At 45.4% G+C, this 16,633-nt stretch overlaps 1 protein-coding gene across 7 annotated transcripts in view; it reads left to right on the top strand.

The window, feature by feature from the left end:
- The window catches only part of RAD54L2 (RAD54 like 2), an 87,311-nt gene that overhangs the window by 58,987 nt on the left and 11,691 nt on the right, over positions 1–16,633 (top strand). For all 7 annotated transcript variants that reach the window (XM_082638639.1, XM_082638640.1, XM_082638642.1 and 4 more), the window contains 13 exons: positions 3,598–3,799; positions 4,756–4,895; positions 5,363–5,479; positions 5,799–6,025; positions 6,816–6,998; positions 7,139–7,272; positions 8,872–9,068; positions 10,139–10,481; positions 11,165–11,342; positions 12,537–12,779; positions 13,002–13,120; positions 14,433–14,551; positions 16,360–16,459. In XM_082638639.1, the coding sequence (XP_082494765.1) occupies positions 3,598–3,799; positions 4,756–4,895; positions 5,363–5,479; positions 5,799–6,025; positions 6,816–6,998; positions 7,139–7,272; positions 8,872–9,068; positions 10,139–10,481; positions 11,165–11,342; positions 12,537–12,779; positions 13,002–13,120; positions 14,433–14,551; positions 16,360–16,459 (2,302 nt within the window). The remainder of the gene's footprint in view (positions 1–3,597; positions 3,800–4,755; positions 4,896–5,362; positions 5,480–5,798; positions 6,026–6,815; positions 6,999–7,138; positions 7,273–8,871; positions 9,069–10,138; positions 10,482–11,164; positions 11,343–12,536; positions 12,780–13,001; positions 13,121–14,432; positions 14,552–16,359; positions 16,460–16,633) is intronic.

The following is a 16,633-nucleotide window of genomic DNA, read 5'->3' as shown; positions in this document are numbered from 1 at the left end:
GGAACATGTCCATGAGCCAAGGCCACTTAACCACCCTGGACTCTGCTGTCTTTAGGAGGCCTTTTTATAAAATGCCTGCTGTGGACCTAGTGGTAATGGAGAGGGGATTGTGATGTTTTAACCTCTTGCTCTTGTTAATGATATTGCAGTGTCCCGTCGTGGACATTCTTTGGTGCCTCCCTTGACCATTTCCCCTTTGCTGTTCAAAAAGCAAAGGTTATCTACCTGAAATCTTTAGTGGTCTCTCCGTGTAAGAGTCAAGGAAGATGCTTCCATTACTGCTTCAGGGGAGTGAATCAACCTGGGCATTCACACGTGAGTGTGTGTGTGTGCATGCACACAGGTCTACACCCACCATCTCCCTCCACCCACAGTTTTTACAATGGCCACATTAGCTTCCCCTCCCTACCCAAACACCAGGCAATGGGATATAGAATGCTAGGAATAAAAGGCCTTGGAATTAGTCTTCCCTGGAACAGGGATTGACTTCTGTGCCAGCATCCAAGAAACTTGGCCTGTACTTCTGGTCTGTACCTGAGTTTTCCTTGGACAAGGGGCTCCTGGGAAGAGACAGGGAAGTGGTTGTTGGGTTGGAAGGCCACTCGTGCTGCTATTTTGCTCAGTTCATTTTAGCCAATATTGAACTGCATGTACTTTCCTAACCATTCCACCTTGTTTAGAGTCTCTATTCCTTTTGCTTATGCTCCTCTGTCTGTCTAGAATGTTCTTTTTTTCCTTCCTTTTCTAGCTGGTGCCTACCCATTCTGTTAGATTAAATCCAAGTCTCACCTTTCCCAATGAAGCGCCCCCATAACCAGTGATAGGCAAGGCTAGATTAAGTGTGCTTTCCCCAAGTGTTATTGCTATTAGGCATTCCACTGTATACGTATACACATGTTTCCCTACGTGGACCATTCCACTGTGCCTTGGCACAGGGCCTGATACATAGCAGATGCTCAAATGTATGTTAGGCTAAACTAAAAGCAGGGGATGGGAGAGGGAACAGTGTCTGATTTGCGGCAGTCTCAAGTGGAAAGGTTTAGAATGTGGAGGGGTGTGTGTGTGTAAGAAACACTCATTTTGTAACAACAAAATGCTGTTTTCATATGTCATTTCTGCTTCTCCCTTTGCTTTCTTATTTCTGATCTTTGATTAGGATATATAATTGAAGTTTGAGTCCTCCATACAAATAAATACTGCTACCTGGCATGGCTGACCAAGCTCCAGAGCTTTGTGTGCTCCCAGACTGTTGAATGTGGTTGTGAGAGTATGGAGTTTGGCAGACCAGGGTTTAAAGAATAATATTTTCCATGAGAGAGCTATTTACATCCTCATTTACACATGTGGGAACTATGGCTCAGAGAAGTTGAACCCATGAACATAGAGCTAGAAAGTAACAAAGCCAGGATTCAACACCAGGATTGCCTGACTACAAAGCTTATTCTCATTACTGTCCGCTCCTGTTTTCCTGCTTATTTCCTGTATACCCATAGGCAAGTCTTTTTAACTTTTTAGGGCTTCAGTTTATCATATTTATTTATTTTTAAAATTTATTTATTTATTTTTGGCTGCTTTGGGTCTTTGTTGCTGAACGCAGGCTTTCTCTAGTCGCGGCGAGTGGGGCTAGTCTTTGTTGTGGTGCGTGGGCTTCTCATTGCAGTGGCTTCTCTTGTGGAGCATGGCTTCTAGGCGCACGGGTTTCAGTAGTCGTGGCACGCGGACTTCAGTAGTTGTGGTGCACGGGCTTAGTTGTTCCACAGCATGTGGGATCTTCCTGGACCAGGGCTCGAACCTGTGTCCCCTGTATTGGCAGGCAGATTCTTAACCACCGAGCCACCAGGGAAGTCCCCATTTATCATATTTAGAATGAAGGGAGCAAAACTCACCTTGTAGAGTTATTGTAGGAAAGAAAGAAAAAAAGAAACCAAACCCATTCTTTGTACCTGGAGTAGTGGTAGTCATAGTAAAAGCAGCAGCTGTTTTATACAATGCTTACTGTGTGCCAGGCATTGTCTTAGTGCTTTATCTAGGCTATCTCATATAATCATCACCACAACCCTCTGAGACTGAGAAATAACACTACAGTTGTTATTCCCTTTTTATAATTGAGGAACAGAAAGGTTATAATAAGGGGTAGAGTTGGTGTTCACACCCCAGTGTCTATACTGAAGCCCTATGCTCTGTTATCTCTTGGGAAACATTAGTTTCCAACTCCATACTGTTCTAGAATCTGGCATTAATATGAAAGAGAACATAGGGAACACAGACTGGTAATAGGGCCAGGAGGGGCTACACCAAGCCACGGAAGGTGAGCAGTAACAGAATGTCTGGGACACTCATGATTCCCTGTCTCAGCCACTGACTGGTGAGACGGCCCTTTGGTATTTTTTGGTGGTTGAGTGCATAGGATGATGACCCATGGTAAGTCTTTTTTTCAGCTTGGGGACATCAGCTTACTGGTTCACTCATTGAGGTCTGTGGCAGCCCTGGCCTCCCTTTACCAAAGTCTACAGGGTTGCACGTTCTTCTTGAGTCCATACTGACATGTGTTTTTTGTTTTGTTTTGTTTTGTTTTTTGCAGTACGCGGGCCTCTCACTGTCGCGGCCTCTCCCGTTGCGGAGCACAGGCTCCGTACGCGCAGGCTCAGCAGCCATGGCTCACGGGCCCAGCCGCTCCGCGGCATGTGGGATCTTCCTGGACCAGGGCATGAACCCATGTCCCCTGCATGAGCAGGCGGTTGATACCACAAATGACATTCCCTCTGTTAGGAATTTCTTCCCCTTCTTCCCCTGTCCCCAAGGCAATAATACCATTAGACATTCTGTTCATCTTTTAAGTTCTCGCTTACATTTTACCTCCCATATAATTCCTTGTGTGATCATCCCATGAAATAGTACCTTTCATATTCCTGTGACCCTAACACAATTATTCTTGGTTTAGCTAATTACCTCTGGCTGAAAAATGGTACCTTAAACTTTGAAGGTCTTTAGGTCAGTTTCCCTGCCCCTCTTGTATTTAGCACACCTTGCCTTATTATGTCTAGAAAACAAATTCCTTGAAGGGAAGGAATTTAGAAATATTCCTTGAAGCATCTAGGACAGTGCTTGCCATGTTGTAATCCCTCATTAACTGGCTGGTAAATTGAATGAACCCTTTAATACACTGAAGGGAGGAGTGGTCTCCCTGTTGGCAGGTGAGACTTGCTTAGAGTCATACAAATGAGTGTGAGCTGTATTGGGAACTCAGTTGTCCCTTTCTGAGTAGTCTGAGACCATGAAACGTCCTCACTCTGATCGTAGTGCTAAATTATATCAAGAGTGATGGCTATCATTTGTTGTGAGCCTACTCTCGGGGCCAGGCCTGGTTCTAAGCATGCACACTATTTAGTCCTCACAACAGGTCTGCAGTGTGGACATTACTATACTCATTTTATAGATAGGTCCATTGAGGTTCAGAGAGATGTAACTTGCTTTATTGAATCACCAGCTAATAAGTTGCTGAGTTGAGATTTGAACCCTGGTGGGTCTGGCATCAAAACCCACTTCTTCTTCCAGTAAAGGTTGGTCCCTGGCACCTCTTTCCCTTTGTCTCTTCAGACCCATCCCTGGAAGACATGTGTGGCACTGAGCGTGCCCAGCTGGGGGAAGATGGGCAGCGGCCACCGCGGTGCACTTCAACTACCTCATCTCAGTCTGAGCCTTCAGAGCAGCTTAGGCGCCACCAAGGCAAGAGCCTTGCCTCCGAGGACCCCAAAAAGAAGAGAGCTCAGAAGCCCTCCCACATGAGGAGAAACATACGGTGAGCTATGCTCTGGGTAAGAGGGGAAGAGAGGGAGTAGAAGTATTACCTTCGTTTGAAGGCTGTCAGTAGCAAAAGGACTGGTTTGAGCAGGAGAGTCCGATTTCCCAAGGAGAAAAGTATAAGTTGTGTGCCCCAATTAATAGTGAAGATGGAGCTCAGGACCACTGGGTCTGGGCTGTCAGAGGATACAGGGCTGAAGTGGATGGCACTCGAGCACCCCTGGGGAGTGTCCCACTCTTTGGAGGCCCGGGGAAGCAGCCATAGCATGCTCTGGTTGGACTCTGGTTTCTTCCTTTATTTTTTCCTTGTGTCTCAAAATAAGAGGAGATAAAAGAAGTTGAGTTCTTATTTTCTTAGAACTCAACATCAGTTGGAAGACGGCTGTCTGGTCCAAAGCAGGGCTTATTCCTTGAGCTAAGAGATCAGCAGATGTGAGCTTCCTTAACTATCCAAATCCCCAATAGTCCTTTCTTCTACCAATGACAATTTTGCTGTTGAAAGGAGATAAATGATATTTTTTTCCTCCTACCCTCATTTTTTTTTAAACATAATGATGACTTGAAAATTTACTTTAAGTTTGGGAAATAAGGATGTAGAATCATCCATAATCCTACTTTCCCATATAACAACTCTGTTTTTTATACTGCTTTCCAGCTTTATGAATTACATATTACTCTATTTCACTCTTGATCTGTTATGTGCAGAGATGATTCAGCAGGGGCACCTGTCAGGAAGTTAAATAATATGAAAAACATTAGCCCAGAACCACCTGAGCCTTGAAGTCCCATTTATTTTTTTACCTTGCCCATTTCATGGGTGTAGTGGGACTGATGTGGCTTCTTCTCCCACCTCAGCTCTCTGAGCCCAGCAATGATGGTTTCCCTCTTTATCTTGACATTACATTGCCCAAATCTCAAGTGAACCCAAGTGCTCTCTCTTATTTAAATGTTTAGCAAGCTGCTCCGGGAGGATCAGTTGGAGCCAGTTACCAAAGCAGCACAACAGGAAGAATTGGAAAGAAGGAAACGCCTGGAGCAGCAGAGGAAGGATTACGCAGCCCCCATTCCCACCGTTCCCCTGGAGTTCCTTCCCGGTAAGCAGTGGAGGTGGCAGGAAAGGCCCCGCGCTGCAGGGAGAAGAGACCCTCAGTGCACACTGTGGTCAAGGACAGATCTGGAATAAGATCTGCCTCTCAGGAATCCTTTCAATCCATTCAGTTTCTTAGAAGCACATGATCAGAAGGATCTCATTTGAAAAGTAAGATGGATAAAAATGTACCTCCTCAAATTGATGTTATTTAGATTTTCATCCATAACTTTGGATGTTAACTTGCCAAGGGATTAGGGCATTTTCTAGTGGTCAGGTGAATACTAGGAAGTAAGAGCCAGTAGAGAAAAGGGAATTTGGGAAGAAGACTAGGGTTTTTGAGATGCCCTCTACTTGTCTCCTCAGGGGATAGTCCCCCAGAGAGCAACAAAGGAGGAGGATGGCAAATCATTTTGGAAAATATGTTTGAGCTAAATGTGGTTTTGACATTCCCTTCCATCTTTTTTTCCCCAGAAGAAATTGTCTTAAGAGCAAGCGATGGACCCCAACTGCCTCCTCGGGTCTTGACCCAGGAAGTGATTTGTTTGGACAGTAGCAGTGGCAGTGAGGATGAAAAAAGCAGTCGAGATGGTAAGATTGAGCCAGAGGTGCCCCTCCTTCCTCCTGACCCAATGTTCTCCCTGAGAGATTAGCTGTACCTTTGAATAGAAGATTGTTCAGTCCTTCCTCATTCAGTTTGGGTTCTGACTGTGACAAATTTCCCTGAGTCTCCTTGGTAAATATAAGTTTTCCCCTTGTCTTAATGTGAAGCTAAAAATAGAAATAAAAAATTTTTACAAGTGATAACAAGTTCTAACTTTGTTTCCATGCTCTCCTGTTTTAACAACGAGCAGTAAATTATCTCTGCTTCCTGAATTTTTGTTTTGTTTTGTTTTGTTGGCTGTCTCAGAGGTGATTGAATTGAGCTCTGGAGAGGAGGACACTCTGCACATTGTGGACAGCAGTGAGTCTGTCAGTGAGGAGGATGAGGAAGAGGAGAAAGGTGGCACCCATGTGAATGACGTCTTAAATCAGCGCGATGCTCTGGGGCGGGTCCTTGTCAACTTGAACCACCCTCCGGAGGAGGAGAATGTCTTCCTGGCCCCGCAGTTGGCACGGGCAGTGAAACCTCATCAGGTACAGCAAATCTGGACTCTTCTCTTGGTCTCCTTTCAGCTTCCTTGCTGTGGACGTCACCCGCATCACAGCCTGTGAAGTACTTGTTTGGTACCATGAGCAGCTATTGGAAAGGCCTGATTCTTCCTCCTAGCAGTTGATGCTTCAGGATTCCTGATGAATGGGAAGGGACATGCCTGAGAGATGCCCTATCATGTAGAAGGTGCTAATCTTTTGGCTGAATAACCTTGAGCCTCCTTCTGTGAGATCTGAAAGACTGATTGAGATACTCTCTGGAGAGCAGTGCTTTGATTAGGGAATTGTGGCTCTGGAAGAGATGTGAGACTCAGAAGTCTGAGGGACTTTCTGATAGGAAGGATCAGAGTAGTTTGTGTTGACCCAGAACCTGGAACCAGGACCAGTGAGTGAAAGCTCTATGAAGTCAGCAGTTGACTCAACGTAAGAACTCTTAACAGTAAGAATAGCTCCTTGTGAAATGGGCTGCCTTGAAGTGAGCAGCCAAGGTCAGCCACCAAGCCTAAGTGAAGGACCCAGTCAGGAATTTGGTACTCAAGGTTCTTGCCTCAGATGGGCCACTGTACCAGGTGAATGCTTTTCTGTGTTTTCTCTGAGAAGAACGTCACCAGCCAATTAACTAGTCAGGGTTCAGAGAAACTTCTGTAGCCGTCCACACCAGCTGTCTGGTATAATGTCTGCTCATTTACTTAATTCTGACTAGTTCCAAAGTAAGTAAACTAGACCCCTGGTCTTTGCCAGCCAAAGATATTTGTTTGTGTTTGTTCCCTGTCAGATTGGTGGGATCCGGTTCCTGTATGATAACCTGGTTGAGTCCTTGGAGCGATTTAAGACCAGTAGTGGCTTTGGCTGTATCCTGGCCCACAGCATGGGACTGGGGAAAACTTTGCAAGTGATCTCCTTCATCGATGTCCTCTTCCGCCACACGCCAGCCAAAACCGTCCTTGCCATTGTGCCGGTAAGTGTTTGGGAAGGCACCACTTGGTCACCCCTCTGCAGAGCTCTGGAGTAATGCCTTACTGGGCACTAAAAAGCCTTACGAGCTCAGCTCTGAGCTTGTTCCCTAAAACTCTCTTTTTGGACTTGAATTTCTGATAGGTTAATACTCTTCAGAACTGGCTGGCAGAGTTCAACATGTGGCTCCCAGCTCCTGAAGCCCTTCCAGCTGACAACAAGCCTGAAGAAGTCCAGCCTCGGTTCTTTAAAGTTCACATCTTGAATGATGAGCATAAGTAGGTGGCCTGCCCTCTCCTCTCTGCCCCTTTCCTTTTATTTTTTTATTATTATTTTAAATTGTTTATTTATTTTATTTATTTACTTTTGGCTGGCTTGGGTCTTCGTTGCTGTGCGCAGGCCTTCTCTAGTTGCGGTGAGCAAGGGCTACTCTTCGTTGCGGTGTGCCGGCTTCTCATTGTGGTGGCTTCTCTTGTTGCAGAGTGTGGGCTTTAGTAGTTGCAGCACATGGGCTCAGTAGTTGTGGCTCACAGGCTCTAGAGCGCAGGCTCAGTAGTTGTGGTGCACGGGCTTAGTTGCTCCATGGCATGTGGGATCTTCCCGGATCAGGGCTTGAATCCGTGTCCCCTGCATTGGCAGGCAGGCGGATTCTTAACCACTGCACCACCAGGGAAGGTCCCCACCTTTCGTTTTAGACTTCTTCCCAGGATCTGGATGTCAAGGCAATCTATCTGGGTATGTGCCTTGTCCTCCCAGATTCCTTTTGGTTTCTTTATGTATCCCCCTCTCTCTCCTTGCTACTCATTTTTTCTCTGCCTAGTTTTTCAGTAAAGTCAGACTTATGTAGCCTGGAAAATTTCTTGTATTCTGCTTGAAGATGCTTTTATGTCCTAAAAAATTTGTGTACATGGTCACATTTTCCCATGTGTATAGTAATAAAATTCAACATGATAAAATGAAACTTTCCATCTCCTAACTTTTCACCTTTTACATTTATCTTTTATTAGAAACCTAATCACCAGTCTCTTCTTTTAAGCACCAATCTATATTTGACCTTTAACAGTACAACTTCCAAGCTTTGAAAAGTGCAAACCTTTTTTTGTTTCAGATTTAAATAAAATTATTTCTATTTCCATTCTGTAAATTCAACCTGGTTTCCAAAAATCTAAAGCTATTTCTTGATCCAAGCCAGCAATCCATGCTACCCTTTCCCCTCGTTGATATGAATAATTGAGAAGGTAGACTTTCTTTTCTGCAGAGGCCACCTTTTGTGATGTTTGGTCACACACATCAAAACGAGGAGACTATGAGTGGCCCTACAGGTGGCTGATCACCTGCTCTTTCCTAGATTTCAGGACTGTCAGTCCACACAGCAGTTAATGAAATACAGCCAGGGCTCAATTGTTTAGGAGTAGAGGGACTGTGCTGAGTGGCATCCGGTCTCTGCTGTTCTTTTTCCTTTACTGTGCATCCTTGGCTCTTTATTCACAAGGGCCTGGGCAGGTGAAACACAGAATGTTGCCCTTGCTTTTACTACTTTGTATTCATTATGGAAATAACTTGAAATTCTCCCTCAAATGTAGAACTGTAGTCATGAGTGTACATCCAGGGAGGTTGTCACTTTTGCTTGTCTTGTGCCATTGAGTTTCTGTTTTTTGCTATTTAACCATCATCAGTGAACCAGTCCATCCTTAGTGCAATTAGTGTCTCTAGAATGGTGGGAAAGTCCTTGGTCAGCTGGCCAGCGCTGTGATGCTGCCACACGAAGTCTTGGGCAATAAGGACTCTGAATGTACATGAACACAGCTTTGACGGTGAGGAATTTTTCCTGGGGAGCAGGGGAAGCAATAATACTTTCTTTCTGTTCACTTTTGCAGGACAATGGCAGCTCGTGCTAAAGTGATGGCTGATTGGGTGTCAGAGGGTGGGGTGCTGCTGATGGGGTATGAAATGTACAGACTCCTCACCCTGAAGAAATCCTTTGCCACAGGTAGACCGAAGAAAACCAAGAAACGTTCTCACCCGGTCATCATTGATCTGGATGAGGAAGATCGACAGCAGGAGTTTCGAAGAGGTGGGCAGCCTCTCTGGCAATACTCTAAAGGGTGATCCAGGGGAAAAGAAATAGTGTCTGCTATAGCACCTAGTCAAATGGGAAGCATTATTGATGTGAGTTGTATTGACATGAACCAGAAATCCTGGTCCCCAAGGTAGGTGGGATGACCTGCACTGGCTCTCAGAAGATATTGCTTTCTCTGCAGGCAGTGGAATTCTGGGTAGGCCAGGCCACAGTCTGGCATGGGGGAGACTCCCCTGTGTCTTTCATAGAACAGTTAGAAGAGTAACTGCTCCCTTCACCACTTCCCAGAGATGTTGTGAGATAGCATTAAGAAAATAGAAAGTATTTAAATCGCTAATATACAGAGTAGTAATAATGTTGTTTGTGAATTTATAAAAGAAGAATTTATCCCAATTTTCTTGTTTTTTGGTGAAAGCCATTTTTCTCATAGTTCTAGTTCTGCTCCCTCTTCTATGGGGCCTTGGTCTATTTGGGGAAGAAAATTTTTTTTAAGGTTCAGAGGCTGTTTCATTTTATAGATCTCTTCATCTATGAGATTCTGTTTTTTAGGTTTGCTTCTGTGGCTGAATTTGCCATTTAACGTTGACTGGCGAGTAACTCCAGGAAGACCTTGTCCTTTAGTTAGTTCCCACCAGCCAGCTCTCAGATGGCACCAACACAATGGTGACAGCCAGTGGAAGTGTCTGGATTATTCCCATCAATACCATCCAGACTCATTTTTAATCCTAGGCTAGTACTCTGTAAAGTCATGCTGTCTGCTACCTAGTTGGTATAAGCCCTAGGAATGCAAGTCAGTTTTACTCTTAGCCTAAAGGGAAAAAAATTAAGGAAAGGAAAGAGGGAAAAGGGATATTTACTGCAAGAGTCAATAGGCCAGGTTAATGTGTCACACCAAATGCACAGGAGCTTGAATGGTTGGCTCCCTTTCACCAATGGGGGCTGACTCTTGCTTTCCTGCTTCCTTCATTTCTTCTGTCTCCTCCAGGGTGCACCCCTACTTCTCATATTGTTGACTAAGAGCAGGCCCTCTCACCTTCTTACTCCGGATCCTCTTCCCTCCCTAGAGTTTGAGAAGGCCTTATGCCGCCCTGGCCCTGATGTGGTAATCTGTGACGAGGGACACCGCATCAAAAACTGCCAGGCCAGCACCTCACAGGCCCTGAAGAACATTCGCTCTCGCCGCCGGGTGGTGCTGACCGGATACCCCCTGCAGAACAACCTCATCGAGTACTGGTGCATGGTGGACTTTGTGCGTCCAGACTTCCTTGGCACCCGGCAGGAGTTCAGCAACATGTTTGAGCGCCCCATCCTGAATGGACAGTGTATTGACAGCACGCCTCAGGATGTCCGCCTCATGCGGTACCGGAGCCATGTCCTGCACAGCCTCCTGGAGGGCTTTGTGCAGAGGTGAGCCATCCTCAGGGCTCTGTTTTCTAAATCCTTGGAGAGCCCTGGTGGAATAGACATGACAAGGCTTTCCTGAAGGGGAAAGGTGGTTACAGTGGGAGGGCCCCTTTCTAGTAGGGCAATAGTAAAACTTTCCTTTTACTGAATAGCTTTTCCTGAATAGTTAGCAGATGGTGGATATCCAATATTTCAATCTCTGAGTCTGGTCCAGAAGTGCTTTTCTCAGAAGTTAATCTTTGAGGTTACTAGGGATATCTGCCTTACTTGCTGAGAGAAGCAGGAGATAACTACCATTCTAATGACTTGAGTGAAAGAATAAAGTGGTGGTTCTCAGGGGTATGGCTTCACCAGTTTCAGCATCTTAGAAGATGTAGGCTAGCCAGTCTGAAGCATCCCCTTGTTTTTCCTTGTTAAGATGGCATGTGTGGAGAAAGCTTAGAGAAGCAGCCCTAGATTAGGGTAAGAACCTGGAGTTCCCAGGTCACTCTGCCTCTTTGCTTTAGTTTTTATACTCAAAATAAGTTTCTTGATGGTTGCTGAGCCAATCCGCATTATGGTAAGGCTGTTGTGAATGTTGAAATCCTAAAGAAGGCGGTGTGGCAGAAATGCAGGGTTCTGTTTTTATCCTGCACTGACCCCTCCTGGACACACTGCCCTGTCAATTCTGATCTGTACCTTTGCAGGAGAGGCCACACTGTGCTGAAGATTCATCTCCCTGCCAAGGAAGAAAATGTGATCCTGGTGCGACTCTCTAAGATCCAGCGAGATTTGTATACACAGTTCATGGACCGCTTCCGGGACTGTGGTAGCAGTGGCTGGCTGGGGCTGAACCCCCTCAAGGCTTTCTGTGTCTGCTGCAAGGTGTGTTGAGGCCTCAGGGAATACTAAGACACAGACTAAGGATGCTTATGGTCCCAAGGGAGTTGTTCCTGCTGGGAGTCCTTGATAAAGGAAGAAGTTCACTGAATTGAGGGCTCCAAGGCAAGACAGTTCCCAGGAGTGCCACTCATAGGCTATAATGTAAATGGTGCCCCTTGCAAATGTGCAACTTGTTATACCAAACTTGAGAAGTCACTTCCTTTCTCACTGATCTTTTTCACCTGAGAAATGGAGTGATGGTGGAACATCGTGGGACAAAATTTTTGACTGCTAGCGTAATCAGGATTCAAGAAATATATAGCATAGACACATTATTAGGGATACCTTCCATTTGATTCTGTATTTAATCAGATCAAGATCTCTTTCATTCTGATAATGCTTGAGATGGTTTGGGGACAGCAAGGCCTAGGTGTCTTTAGCACTGAGCCTCGTGAACAGGTGGATGAACGCTGACTTGTCTTTGACCTGGCCAGATGCTCTCTGTTGCCTCACGAAGGATCCTTTTCTTTGACAGCTCTCAACCAACCTGTTGGGTATTATTTCCAATTGAGCACTGCTTTAATAAGTCAGCTGAAGGTGTGTGTCTAGGGACAGATGGGTTTCAAAATATTTCTTTTGTACCCACAGTCCTAGACCAGGGCAAGGAAGCTAAAGCAGACATGGTCTTGAGGATGCTGCGGTGCAAACATACCCTTCCCACCCCCCCACACACCGCTTTCCCCTGGAATTCTCAACTCCTGCCAGGAATAGTCCCTGAAATGACTTACGGTTGATCATCTGTAAGTTAGATACTTTTGTCCATAGGGAGAGATTGGTCTTGTTTCATAGTTTCATACAGTAGTTGACTGTAGCCACATGGTGAAACAGGAATGTTCTTGTTCTTGCTTAAATAAGAATGCAAGACTTGTGACACAGCCTTTTTGGTTGTGTACCAATCATACTGGCATGCCTCCTGGTGTGAATTCTCCCATTCATGTATCATAGCAATCAGAGTTGCTTAGTGAAAATGAGTGTGCAGGCTCTTTGACCATGAGGGGGTTGGGGAGACATTAAGTTTTGGTGTGACTGTGTGCTGTGGGAGGTGTGTGTTTGAATAACTGCATGTTTCCAGACTCCCTGGGACACCCTTAGATTGTTCTCTGCCCTATGCTTCCTCCCCTTTAACTTGAACCTCAGATCTGGAATCACCCTGACGTGCTGTATGAAGCCCTTCAGAAGGAGAACCTGGCCAATGAGCAAGACTTAGACGTGGAAGAGCTTGGTTCATCAGGGACTAGTGCCCGCTGCCCTTCACAGGGAACAAAAGGCAAGGGTGAGGACAGCGCCTCAATGGGAGAGGCGACCAATAGCAAGTTCTTACAAGGGGTCGGCTTTAACCCTTTCCAGGAGCGAGGCAACAACATTGTCACATATGAATGGGTGAGTCAAGCAGATACTTTTGTGGCCATAAACCACTGCTGAGAAGGGATCGTGCAAAGCTTTCATGGGGAGAGGGTGGGGCTTGCGCAGTGCACTGTACTGCTAAGGTCTGCAGGGAACTATTAAGGTTGCCTGTGAGCTGCTGCCTTTGAGGGAGAGAATAGTATTTCTAGTAATCTGGCCATGGACCTGCTCCAAGCTGCCTCATTTCCTCTCCTATAGGCCAAGGACCTTTTGACTAATTACCAGACTGGTGTCTTAGAGAACTCTCCCAAGATGGTACTGCTTTTCCACCTGATTGAGGAAAGTGTGAAGCTTGGAGACAAGATCCTTGTGTTCAGGTAGGAAGAGAAATTGCCGAGTGTGTGCCTTTGGTAAAGAGTGATACAACCCCTGCAGAGTGAGACCATCCGGGGTTGCACCAGCCCCCTTTTATCTCCATGCCTCTGCAACCAGTGCTTCTTGTGAGGACCTTCTTGCATTTCTTCTCTTTCTTAGAGTTTCTTTTTTTATCCAATGCAATTTCTCTGCAGAGAACAATTTGAAACCTTAGGCTAACATTGGAGATCACAGTCTAATCCTTCAAATTGTGACGCAGGCCAAATATGACCTGTGGCCTGTTTTTGTACAGCCTGAGAGCTAGTTTTTCCATTTGAAAAGAGTTTTTTTTTCATTTTTGTTTTTTTAAAGAAGCATATGCAGGGAATTCCTTGGTGGTCCAGTGGTTAGGACTCTTGCGATCCCACTGCGGGGGACACGGGTTCAATCCCTGGTCAGGGAACTTCCCGTAAGCTGCAGGGTGCGGCCAAAAAAAATAAAATTAAAAATTAAAAAAATTAAAATTAAAAAAAGAGAAGCATATGCAGCAGAGACTATGTGTGGTCTGCAAAGCCGAAAAAATATTTGCTCTCTGGCCCTTTACAGAAAACGTTTGCTGACCCCTGGTCTAAACTGCGTCTATGCCTCCCCAGCCTTTTTTTTTTTTTTTTTTCCTAAGCTTTGTGTATAAGGCCAAATAAATAATGTTTTTTGTTTCAAGTCACATTCTCAGTCTTGCCAGAGCTTTGAGTCCCATCAAGGCCTCACTCCTCAGGGAAACAGACGTAAAGTAGATTGCTTCTCCTTTGTTCCGACTAGATTATGCTCCAGTGAGAGCTAAGTGGCAGGAGCCTGGCTTGGGAGTCTCAGACTGAGGGTTCCCATGTGTAAGATACTTTGAGAGGAAAGCAGTGATTGTAACTTAGGGAGAGCCTAGTGTTACACTGCTTTTATGGACTGGCTCTCTGGATAACTTGGAAGCAACTAAATGATCTATCTCCTTAGTAAGATCTATAATATTGCCTGTGGCCTGTAATTCGATCTAATGCATATTCATGCAGTGTTGGTTTTTAATGCTGATGCTATTTGTTACTCTGCACTGAGCTAAATCTCAGAATTTTTCAATCGAGGAAGTAATAGGATAAAGACTTTTTAGTCGGGTGGTGGTAATAAGTGTGTGGATGACTCTACTCCCGTATGAGCTAGGGTGGTTCTTTGTGGGGAGTCGGATGTGGGAGCTCCCACTGTCAGAGGGGAGCCTATTGAGGTGGGCCTATTGGGGAACAAGATTCCCTTAGGTCCAGGAGCCTTCTGAACCAAATGTGTCCCTTTCAGCCAGAGCCTTTCCACCTTGGCTTTAATCGAGGAGTTCCTAGGCAAACGAGAAGCTCCCTGTCTACCTGGTGCTGAGGGGCAAGGAATACAGAAGTGGGTTCGAAACGTCAGCTACTTCCGTGAGTTCATTGCTGCTTGCTTTCTGGAACCTTGGCAAGGTCTGCCTAAGGGTTTCCTTTCCCTCTCTCTCTTCCTCTCTTCTCCTACTCCACCATGAACAAGAATATCTGTGATTGACTAAGGAGCAGAGAGACGCTAAGAGCAAGCTGCTTTGTGTGAGGCACTGTCCTGGGCTGGGGAGCTTAAGCCAGATAGGGGGAGTGCACAGATGTAGAAGACATATGCCTTGTCATCATCCAAGGTGCAGCAACTCAAGGACAGATTCAAAGTAGCACTGATTGATTGCCCTCATGGGGGTTCTAAGGAGGACAGAATCATCATGGCGAGGACGGTTGGAGAAGGCTTCCTGGAGGAGGTGGAACTTGCACTAGACTTGCAGAGATGGGGAGAATTTGAATATACAGAGCTGGTGTGGCCCGAAGATCATCTTAGGCAGAAGGAACAAAGTGAACACAGCCTAGATCATGTATTCAAATTGGGGGAGATGGTGTCCCTAAGGGGGTGAAAATTGGTTCTCGAGGAGACAAAAAAATCTTAACTTTTTAAAAGTGTGAAGCACAAATATGTATATAATGAATAAACATATACAGTATATCTGTGGTGTTAAAATTTTATGGAGGGCATGGTGATTGGGAAAAAATGTGTAAAAAGCCTCCTTAATGGGGTGGTAATGAAAAAAAAAAAGTTGAGAAATATTGACTTCAGAGACTTATTGACCAGATATTGACATTTGGGCCAGTTAATTCTTTGTGGTAGGGGGCTGTCCTTTGCATTGTAGGATGTTTAGCAGCATCTCTGTTCTCTACTCACTAGATGGCAGTAGCATCCACACAGTTATAACAACCCAAACCATCTCCAAACATTGCCACATGTTCCTTGTGGGGTAGTAGGGTGGGGAAATCTTCTTGTTGAGAAGCCCTGGCCTAAAGGAAAGATTTAGAGAAATGGAGGTTCAGGGGGTGGTGACGAGACTCCAGCACAGGAGCTAGCCTGGATCCTTGTGTTGACTCTAGGCTCGCCCAGTGAGTCAGTGCTGAGCTTTTTTGTGCTTGGAAATTGTGGGAACTCAAGTTGAAAGGTAGGTTGGGGTGTTGACTGAGGGAGCCTCTAATACCAGGCAATTAAACTAATGCTTCCTACATTGGTAGTAACTCAGTTCTCCATGTAGTATTTCATACCCTTAGCTTTGCCCTTTTCTCTGCTTTACTCTAGGTGGCAAATGTTGCCCCTCTTCCCTTATTCATGCTTCTTAACGGAAGCTTACCTTTTCTCTTTCTTTTGAGCTTCCCTCTTTTCACTCATATGTCCCATCCCACTGCTCCAGTTCTATTTTTTTTATGTCTCCTTCGAGCAACTTCGTAGCCTTAGGAGCTTGTTAACACTGTAGATTCCTGCGTGGGGGAGGAATATCATCCATATCAAAACACAAAACCCTTGGTCCTTTTGCAGTCACTAAGATTCACAGGACTGAGGCAGAGCAGTTACCTTAAGCCAGTGTTTACCAGGCTTCCTTAACTAGGGTGATTCTTTTGCACTCTGAAGTCTAGGAACCTTGGCCTTAGAACTGACCCAAGATACTAAGGGGAAAAACACAGTTTATAGTCTTTGTTGCACATGTGAATCACTTGGGGGTATTTTAAAATTATAGATGCCTGGGTCTCATGGTAGATCCCCATGGAATGTCCAGGCTGTGGAATCTGAGCACTGTAGTCTGTGTTTGTTTTGTTTTAAACACGTTTGCCCATTGATTTTGCTGTGTACCCCTGCCCTCATCTGTCCATTTCTTGTGTGTTTCCTTCTGTCCTAGGGCTAGATGGTAGCACCCCTGCCTTTGAGAGGGAGCGGCTCATTAATCAGTTCAATGATCCCAGCAACCTCACCACCTGGCTGTTCCTTCTCTCCACAAGGTGAGTGGATCCTGAGAGGGGAGGTCAGAGGACTGCATTCAGGGCATTTGGCTACATGGGCAGGTACCGCAAAGGCTTGTCCAAGTTCTGTCAGAAGAGATCTCCTCAGGTTTGTGACTTGTTCCAGAGGTCAGAGAGGGGACCCCATAAAGAAATTGTGTTAGAAGGGCAATT

This window comes from Mesoplodon mirus (genome assembly GCF_964341445.2).
Source record: "Mesoplodon mirus genome assembly, chromosome: 12".
Classification (NCBI taxonomy): domain Eukaryota; kingdom Metazoa; phylum Chordata; class Mammalia; order Artiodactyla; family Ziphiidae; genus Mesoplodon; species Mesoplodon mirus.
The sequence above is the reverse complement of the archived record's forward strand: the minus strand, read 5'-3'. Positions and strand labels throughout refer to the sequence as shown.